This window comes from Urocampus carinirostris, chromosome 10 (assembly GCF_059441175.1).
Source record: "Urocampus carinirostris isolate Australia breed hairy pipefish chromosome 10, RoL_Ucar_1.0, whole genome shotgun sequence".
Lineage (NCBI taxonomy): Eukaryota > Metazoa > Chordata > Actinopteri > Syngnathiformes > Syngnathidae > Urocampus > Urocampus carinirostris.
This window is the reverse complement of record NC_142358.1, coordinates 22,198,407-22,208,900: the sequence shown is the minus strand read 5'-3', so window position 1 is coordinate 22,208,900 and position 10,494 is coordinate 22,198,407. Positions and strand designations below refer to the sequence as shown.

Here is a 10,494-nt window from a genome sequence, read left to right as displayed (position 1 = left end):
AAATTAATGAAAGGAAGTGGAAAAATAGTGAAACATATGGAAAAAGTACGGTACTAAAAATGTAATAAAAGATAGTAAAATCTAGTAAATTATGGAAAGGGTACTCAAAAAATGCACAGGAAGTGTACTAAAAAGTATGGCAAAGTGCTTAAAAGTAGTGAAAACTATTTTAAAAAAATGTGTAAAGTATGATTCAACAAATGCATATTCACCAAACAAGAGAAAAAAAATGCATCTCTAAGATAGCCGGCATTCAATTCAAAGAGCCGGTTCATACAGCCACTTGGTTCACGAACGACACATCCTTAAGCTTTCGTACAAGAAAGCAAGAATCTCGGCAAACTCACGAAGAATGAACTTGTATCGTTTTATTACAAATGTACAGCTTATGAGTTTCCATTACGACTGACCTTTTTAAATCATTGTTCTCTGACTCTACATTATACAGTTTGGATTTTTGAGTGTTTTCTAATAAAAGACAACGCTCTCGTCATCCATCTCCCAAAAGCGCGCGTCCTTCAGGGGGGACGCACAGGACAGCAAAACAACAGTGCACAGGATAGTATGGCGGACCCATTCTACCCTAAGTATAAATACATAAATATCTCCAAATATAGGCCATTTTAATGAGTGAACACATAAGTAAATCACCTAATAGCTAGATGTAAGACAAAAAAGAAATTTATACATGCATTTAAGCATTTGGTCATTTTTCTGAAATTCACTATTTGTTTTGCATGTATTTTGTCATCGTATGTCGTGTTTTGCAGACGTATTTTGTCAATGTATGTTGTTGCCGTGTTTTCTTTTGTCGCCATATGTTTTCATTGTGTCTAGTGGTTGTATTTAATCGTCGTATGTCACCTTCGTATACTGTTAGTGTATTTTGCTAGCGTGATTCGTCATTGTGTTTTATCGTTGAATATTGTCAGGGTGTTTCCTGGTTGTGTACAGACGCTCCCCTACTTACAAACATTCGAGTTACGAAAACCGGTAGATACAAACATTGCTGTTAAGTTAGATTTTGTATTGTGCAGCTTTTTCCGAATACAGGACAGTACTGTAGTGCTTGTTTCTGCCACTACAGCGTGTGGCGCAGTGAGAGGTCACCCAGCATCCGACCCCGAAGAAGAAATCCTGCTTTCTCTTCCTAGTTTATGCGTAAACATACTGTACTGTATTTCCCGCGTGCTAACAACTTTGACATTTTTATTGATTAATATCTCGATCATCCTTTCAATATGGTTTTTGGAGGCGGTAAAGAAGAGGCGAGCCGCTTCTTTTTAAATGAAAGTGGAATAAGAAAGCTTGATGTGGTTGAGAAAATGGTTGGGTCGCTTTTTTCGGCCACATTCTTATCACGGAGGAGGAAGTCGCCTAAATCTTGAGGCCTATCTTCCCCAAGTAAGTTATTTATAGTACAAAACAATACAGGTTACTTATACAAGCCTTAAACATACAAAATATAGCACTGAAGCAACTTACGGACGCATTCAACTTACAAACAATTGTTCGTAAGTAGGGCAGCGTCTGTATGCTCGTTTTTTTTGGGTGTATTTCGTCATCGTAGGTATTTTGCTGGCGTGTTTCGTGGTGGCTATTTGCCATCGTTTTGTCGTTTTTTAGTCGAATGTTGTCGTTGTTTTTCGTGGTTGTTTTTAGCTGTAGATCGTCAGTGTATTGTGTCGTCGTATGTCGCGTTGTAGTTTGTCGTCGTGTATTGTCAGTGTAACTGTCATTGTGCTCGTTGTGTTTTATCGTTGAATATTGTCATCGTGTTTCGTCGGTATATTCCATTGTCGTATGTAACCCTCAAATTTTGTTGTCGTATATTGTCAGTGTATTTTGATGGCGTGTTTTGTCGTTGTGTTTGATACACATTCCGGAAATAAAAACTTATTATTTCTATGGTGTTGAAAATTGTCATTGTGTTTCATCGTGTATTTTATTGTCGTATGTCACCGTCGAATTTGAACATCGTCTTTGGTTGTTGTGTTGTCGTGTTTTGTCGCTGTGTATTGTCAGTGTATTTTTGCTGGCGTGTTTCGTCGTTGTTCTATCGTGGAATATTGTCATTGCGTGTCCTGGCGGTGTTCCGTCGTGTTTTGTCGGTGTATTTCATCGTCGAATATTGTCTTCGCATATCGTACAGTCAGTGTATTTTGTTGGCGTGTTTCGTCGTCGTGTTTTGCCGTTTTTCTGTTGTTGTCCTATGTCGTTGTTTTATCGGATATTATCTTTGTGTTTCCTGGTTGTGTATAGGCATTGTGTTTTGTCGTACATTGTCCTTGTATTTTGTTGGGTTTCGCAGTTGTGTCCTGTCATCGTGTTTTGTTGTATATTGCATATGGTCCTCATATTTTGTGGTTGCATTTTGTCAGCGTATTTGGTCCTTTTTTTGGAAACAAAACGTTATTCAAATAAGGGGGCAGATCAGTGAGGATCAACCAATAGGTAGAGCTCAGCCAGTTTGACCTGCCCTTTTATCGGAGTTATTTTGTTGCGACAAAAAAATACAACAAAATACATTGTCAAAACGTGTCGACGAAATTTGAAGACAAAATGCATAGATGAATAAATTGCAATGTTGTCAAAGAATGAGGTATTTTGTGATGTCTCTGTGAGTTAATTTATTCGTATGGCATATATTTGTACACATTTATTTATCTATACATTTATTGGTAGAATCGGTCCTCCAAATAGGTCTCAGTTTGTATTAAATCACTAGCATGGTCTAGTCGATGACCACAGTGATATTTAAGTTTGAGAAATTCGTAGATGGCAAAATAAAAACGTGTCAGGGGTGATGAGACTAAACCAGTTAAGACACTACTGTGTGTCCACGAAACAAAATAGAGGTGCCATGTGCATTTTGTGGGGACCTCATTTTGTAGGGGCCTCTCCCTCAGCCCTCTCTTGAGATGACTTGAGCCCAAGTATATTTGAGACCTTTTCCCATTCCACCAATTGCATCTAGCAACTAATGCACTTAACGGCCTTGAGGTGCACTATGCAGTGGAAGGTGTAACCTAAAGGGACAGTGTTGTTTAGTGCTTTTGAGCCTTAATGCATTAAATAACACCAATATTGGTTCAAATAATAAGCATTCATCAACTATCATGTAAACGTGCAATTCTCAAAGTTCTCGTAGTTTGTCTTCTTCCTTGTGCTTTTTAGCACTTGTTTTCCTTTAAAGGGACAGTGGGTTTTTTTTTAGCCACTAGATGTTGCCGTATTGAGTAGTGCAACACAATACGAGTGCTACAAAGCACAAGAAAAAATACTAACAACAGTATTATTCGCATTATTAATCGCTTCGGATTACAAATGCCCAAAAGATGCATAAATTGGGAAAAAACATTTAGATGTCACAATTCACATTTTGGGGGGGAAATTAATTTGATAAAACCCAACACCAGAAACATAAATGTCATATTAAAAAGTAATTTAAAATAAGAATTTAAAAAATTTTCCCCCTGCGTGAAATGTCTACCCCGCCCCGCATACTTCACTCGAGCAAACGTGACTTAAACAACTTCATATCACATTTTCGGGGTCAAACGGTAAAGCGGAGCATTGCCTAGAAAACAATTTTAAGCAAGTTAAAAATTGTTTTACTTCTGTGAAAATGACACCTTTTCTACTGAACATTCGTCTCCCGTTGTATCTGTGGATAATTTGACAGTTTGTATTTACTGTAATAAGCTTTATGGTAGAGCACATAACAGTTACCAATACATCTGATATTCAGAAGATTACAGTTTTTAATCACTTGTTAATCGCAATAAAAGAAACTTGTTTACGTGTTCATTGATTGATAAGTTGGTGTCATTTCGCCAAAGTAAATATTCTCAACGAGCTCAAAGGTGATTTCTATACAAGGTGCAGATGCTCTTGTGATTTACCAATACTAAGTCATTTTATTGACATTGTTGCTGTTGTCATTTATTTATTCTGAATATGACTCACACGCAGTGCATTGGCTTCCTGATCTTTGTCAAATTATTTTGGGAAATGAAAACATGTAAAAATGGGAAAAAAAGCGAAATGAGGAAGCTACATAAACCACAAAACGAAGTGCAGTGGTACCTCGGTCCTCAACCATAATGTGTGCCTGGTTGTTGGTTGAGTACCGATTTGGTTAAGTACTGAATTTATTTTTCCCATAGGAAACAATGCGAAGTATTTTAATCCGTTCCACCCATAAAAAAAATACCTACAAAATTTTGCACGAGTGACATATTCTGGGGGTGGGGGGGGTCTTTTCACGTTGAAGTTATCAACACAGGCCTAGAGCGCCCTCCTGCACTTTAGTGTGAAAATAACATTTAAAATAATATACGCGGTAATATGTAAAAAAATTTACACATAAGTCTTACCGGAGTATAAGCGGCACCCTGACCAAACTATGAAAAGTAAACCCTGTGATTTAAAATCCCCAAAATACGGTATTAAGACTAAGTGACCAAATCCGCACAATTGTTCTCTTTTTTTCCCCCTTTTTCGTCGTGTATTTCGCCATTTAGTTCAACATGTATTTTGTCTTTTATTTTGTCCAATAATTTGACTACGACCCAAGATATGCTTCAGCATGTTTGGCAGAAGCTGAGGTTTGCTGGTGCTTTCACGTAATCCAATGCTTTTGAATTTCTAATACAGACATGGAAGAATTCATACTTTTTATTTGCCTTAACCCCGGAGAACTCATAGGTCATAATTTTCCAAAGGTTCTCCCTGTGATATTTACATCCCAAGGGATACCAAACACTTTGAAACACCCTGAATTATTTAGCTTCCATTTAGTTTTTTTTAATCTATAAATGAATACAGGTACATTCAAATTTACAGTTCCGAAATCAATCAAATGAAATGGTCCCTTTATAAGCAATTATACAATGAAATATAACTTGTGCATGTAAATGCGAACAATTGGATAGGCTTACGTTAGCGTGTTTCGTTATGTATTGCCGAGGTATCGGATTCAAGACTGTATTGGCGCATACAAAAAAAATTATGTTTTATGATAGTTTGTCTATTTTTGCTTATTATTCAAATAAATATCGTTTTTCTGATGAATTAAGTTTAACCCCTAAGAAGCACTAAACAATATACCATGTCCCAGTAATTAAGTGGTTTTTGGCAATATATTGCAACAAACAGCGCAGTCTGTCTATTTCCAGCCACTGCATAAGTATTTATGGATAAATGAAGCTTCATGAAGCATTTAATAATATTTTGACTCCCAATAGCACGTTTTTAGCAAAGCACTCCTATTAGATGTGCCTTGAACCATCCACGAAGAGCACCGTTTAAGTAAATTAAAAACCAGTTTGCGAGGGCTTCTTCATGAAGCTTCGTTTTCCAATCACAAGACCAATCTGAGCTGAATGCTTGGTGAATAGCTCTCACAGTACCAAACACACTTGGGCCCACAAATACATAAATATTTTGGACACAACCCCAAAATTAGCTTAATATAAAATATAGCATGAAAATATATACGTTCATTTACCTTAGATATGTGGATACATGGCTCTAGTCTAAAGCTAGATGGGGAAAAGCTTTGTTAATGAAGATCTTCTTTTCTGTTGTTGCAGCAGTCGGAACATTGCAGCCAGTCAAACACGAGATGTGCAAAGGCATTCATTATCAAGCAATGATTCATTGCGAGAGTCTTTTTAGGGCGTGGCAAACAATCGGCCCTCATCTACGGAGGCGGCATGCGACAAGAGCAAATCAATCGACCCGTTTGAGAACAAAGTGTTCGACGTTGTCGATTTCTTCAAAGTGCTGGATGGGATTTGGCAAGGTCAAATTTAGAGGAGAAACGCATTAGATTCTGCACTCTTTGGCACAGTATGAGGCCAAATGAACGCTGCCTCAAAGACTGGTTGGTTAGGAGAGCCAAATTACCCAAATTGAAACCAAATCATGAAATTGATCGATGGGTAAAAAATATAAAGGTTTCTGCTGAACTGCAAATTCTGACAGTTTCATGCTGAGATGATTCCACTGAAGTGATCAAATGAGGCAATCTGTTACACAACAAAAGGGGAAACACATTAAAAGACAGTTGAGGTTTCAATAAAAAAAAAAGTTGTCAAATGAATTATTAGGTCTGGATCGATCATCCCAAACACTTTGGCACGCGATTAACCCCTCGGCCGTAGCGTCATTTAAAACGAGTAACTGGCACTCGCTGGACCAAGAAATCCTTAGGACAGTTCACAGGTTGATAAGTTACGCTAATCCCACTTAGAGGTTGACAATGTCTCCCTGCATATGGAGGACAAATCCCACTTTCAGTAGAAATGTCGAATACCCACAAATATATGCCATCAAAATAAATGAAAACAATTAAATCCCGCAACACAATAATCCCTTGCTACATCGCGGTTTAATTTTCGCAGTTTTGCCGCTTCGCGGATTTTCATTGTGCATTGCGTTCGTTCTGCATTCTGATTGCCTCACAGTCAAATAGTCCCGTTGTTCAATAGCACTCGGTTAAATATCTTCAATTCAACCTTCAGAGCACTGCACATAAATTACATAGTTTTAGTTAAATAGTTGGATTTCCTTAGTCCGCACCAGTTCGAAGGCCGCTGCTAGCACGGCTCGTGGCCACGTTGTCTGGGAACGTACAGCGCAGCACCGAGTACGGCAAATTCTCGGCACATAGTCCGGGAGCATAGGGTGAGTGGCTGCACTGTCTTAGAGTGCATGATATGGCGTCTCAGAAGCCCACCCCAGCACAGCGCGTTTCCTGGGAGCGCACAGCATAGCACGCCAGCAAGGCACCCCAGCGCCGCGCATTCTCGGCACGTCGTCCGGGAGTGCAGGGTGAGTGACCGCACCGTCCTGGGGTGCACGCCATGGCGCCCCAGCATAGCATGTTGTCCGGGAGCGCATGGCACGATGCCCCAGGACAGAGGGTCACCGCCGCATTTTCTGGGAGCACACAGTGCTGCAACTGGGGAGATCTGTAGGAGGGCCACGTGCAAGTTCAGAGTCACTGCAGACACCCACTATCTGCCTCCGCACGGAGCTGTGTACTAATTGTAAAATGAAAAAAGGGTGCTAGCTTGGCGGGTTTTGACTATCGAAGGTCCTTTTTGGGAGGAAAACCCCGCAAAAAACGAAGGATTACTGTACCTAAATATATAACATGCTATTTCTCGAGGACATGGCAAGTTTTGATGGACTACCTCTTTTCTCTCCTCTCCTGGTGTATACACGCAAAGGACAGAAGTTTTAACAATGGAATGTCTGAGGTCTGATCCATAAAACACATGACTGACGTCAAAACATTTTAGTTTAGAATCGTGTATGATTGAATTGAGTGAATGTTCTTATTAGATCACTATCCCTGATAGCAATAAAGTAGCTCAATTTCAATATTGTTGCACTATATTCCCAAGTACTTTCGCAACCCAACCAGGAGAGACAAAGGGTGTTGGGGTGATTGCTATAGGTGTCGCAAAGGGGTACGCCCAGCCTGTGCGTAGAATAGAGCAGGTCAATGTTCTAACGCCTCAGTTCTGTTGATGCCAAAGAAGAAACAAGAGCTTTCTGAGACGCATGCTAGCTAGTCATCCCTTTAGGACATTTTTTTTAGGGGGGGGATTTGTTTAATTTTTACAGTGTGGGTACTGCTTACATCATTGATGGGAAAAACGCTAACATGTGCTGCCAGAAAACGCTTTGCGAAACAAGAACAAAGAGATCGCCATTTTTTGTTCAAAGGCACGAATAAAGGTATGTGATTTGAGAATTGGTGTAATACCAGGAATATTGATCTGATCAGAATAACGGCAAGTTTCCAACTCTCTCTCGAAAGTTTTTTATTTAATGTCAGGTAAGTTTAGGCACACTTGTAATTTTAATTTGTCACTCAATTATTTATTAACAAAATTAAATTAAATATGCTAAATGTATTTTGCCATAATTTTTGTTGTATATTTTCACTTATTTTATAGTGTTTTGTTCATGATACCTTTCGTGTATTTCGTCATGGTTTTGTCGCGAATTTGTCACGACTAAAAGTTATTCAGATGAAGCGGCGGCCATGTTTGTTACCTCAGCTTTTCAACTATTGGTGGATCAGTGATAAATTCATCGGCTATAGGTTAGTAACTCAGCTACTTTGACATGATCCCTCATTTGAATAACATTTTGCTTTGACAAAATGAAAGTTATTGGATTTATTTCTTGGTTCATTGATTTATATGGCTTATATTTGAAGGTATTCATATACTTATGTCTACAAATGGCAGCATCAATCCTCCATACCTGTCCCACTAATTGAGAATCATAAAATAGACGACCCAAAACATAACCAGAAAAGACATTGGTAAAAAGATATAAAAAAAGCCAAAAATACATCACAATTATTCCAGTGTTAAGTGTTTTTTGTAAGTCTTAGAAATATCGACCCCTCCCAAACAAAAAGTTAAACATGCCGTAATGGACCCCTGCAAATTTGCTGGAGCAAACCAGAGACGACGACAAAGAAGGGGTGACGAGGAGGATGTTCGTCCGAAGGCGAGATGACAAACACGACAAAGGGGAATAAATTAAATTTTGCGCTTGACCACCGTCCATCAGCGCCTTCATGTTCCCATGTCGGCGTCCTACTCCATTCCTTCCCATGCATCGTCCTCTCTTCCAACCCCCAATGACGTGATCACATCCCAACCTTGCACCAGGACCCTCACCCCCTGCCCGACCTGCCGGAATCTTGTCACTGCTTCTTCTCACGTGTGGTAATGGTGACCAGTTGCTTAGCGGCTTTTGCTATGTCGTAAGCGCACTGGATAACTTGCTGAGTGAGCAGTTGATAGTCCACGGCAGGAGCGCTGGGGTCCGAGGGTGAGGCCTTGCGACACTCCACCTGCAGGCGGGAAGCGCTCGAGGCCAGAAGGCGAAGAGAACAGTGGACGGCGTCCAGGGCTGGTCTCTGTGTGGATAGACATGAGGGCAAGGTTTTGAGTTGGGGAAGCTGTCTTGGAAATAAACAATTATTGATTATGCAGTGGTGCCTCTACATACGAGCTTCAATCATTCCGAGATCGTGCTCATAGTTTCTCGTGTAACGAACACATTTTACAAGTATAAAATAACTAAAAACTAGTTGGCCCGCTCCAGACATCCCAAAAGGATCAAAGTGAACTCTAAATAGCTATAAAACTTATCACAAAAACACAATCAAAGAGTATTTAAACAAAATATTCAGCAATGAAATAAATGGGTTGATAGTAACAAAATAAATGCGAGCTTATTATAAGGGAATCGCCGTAACGAAGATGTGTGCGCGGTGCAGAGATGCGGAACAACTTAGATTTTCGCTACGCACAACTTTTGATGATACATCCTGTACGCTAGGAGTCGGCTTTGTGATCGGCACTCGCTGCTTCCCGACTGTACACCTTGGCTTAGTCACTCACACAAACATCGCACTAGTGTGTTTTAATTATTTCTTCCTTCCTTTCATTATTCTAGTTTTGTTCTCAGAAACCATACCGTTTCCATTTTGAAACTCATAGCGAAGATCACAAAAAGGAGACACAATTAAATGTGACTAAAGAGATACGATCAAAATGAACTTGCTGCAGAATACAGGTACTCCTAAAATATAACCAAGGGTGCGGAATCAGTTGCCTTATGGAAACTTCAGCAACCTGACATGTTACGGAAAGAGAAGTGTAGCATTTTTAATGGAGAATGTTCAATTTTAATGTAGAAATTGAAGACTTGATTTGAAAAAGTTTAAATGTCGTAAGTCTGTTGTAAATATTAAATAAAGTACTGTGAAACACCCAGTTTTCTCCTTCTATGTGTTTTTTGAATAATGTTAGCAAAAACATTGCATTAATCTATCGAGGGGCGTCGCGTGTTTCTAGACGTCATCGTAGTGCTTTGTATTTAGAGCCTGTTGTGGAAAACAGCAGCTCGCCGTTTTGTTGCGCACACTTGAGGAATACTAATGACTGACAGCTGAAAAAAAACATACATTGCACCTTATTTAAAGCTGCAGTGTTTAAAATGTAGCAAATAAGTAGCGCCCAGAATTTATGGTATGTACTCTTAGAATATTAAAATGGTGATAATTGTGTGAGTTTTTCAGCTATATGTTTTTCATTATTTTAAATCATCAACATTTTAATCAAATTAATCATTTAGTGGCAATTACTAAAGATTTTCCATATATTCGAAAGTACTTATCTACTTTGAGTTTTATTCACTTGATGCCAGAATATCAATTTACCTAGTTGATATACTGTCTCCACATTGTTCTAAATGGTGCTCTGATTTACTGTCAGGATGGAGGCTTCGAGTCTTATCGAACAACCAACAGGATTCACTTTGGATAAAGGACTGGTGTGATGCTGTATGATAACAACAACTTCAGTGTTCCTTCCTTTGAAAAAACGCACCTGTGAAACCATTACAGCCATGTTCTGTACTCATAGACCCAAAATATTGTTTTATTTATTT

The 10,494-nt window shown here is 39.1% G+C and overlaps 1 protein-coding gene across 3 annotated transcripts in view; it reads right to left on the bottom strand.

Moving 5' to 3' along the window:
• Positions 1 to 353: 353 nt before the first annotated feature.
• The window catches only part of git1 (G protein-coupled receptor kinase interacting ArfGAP 1), a 46,427-nt gene continuing 36,286 nt past the window's right edge, over positions 354 to 10,494 (bottom strand). For all 3 annotated transcript variants that reach the window (XM_088346508.1, XM_088346510.1, XM_088346509.1), the window contains one exon: positions 354 to 8,956. In XM_088346508.1, the coding sequence (XP_088202634.1) occupies positions 8,741 to 8,956 (216 nt within the window). In that variant the 3' untranslated portion in view covers positions 354 to 8,740. The remainder of the gene's footprint in view (positions 8,957 to 10,494) is intronic.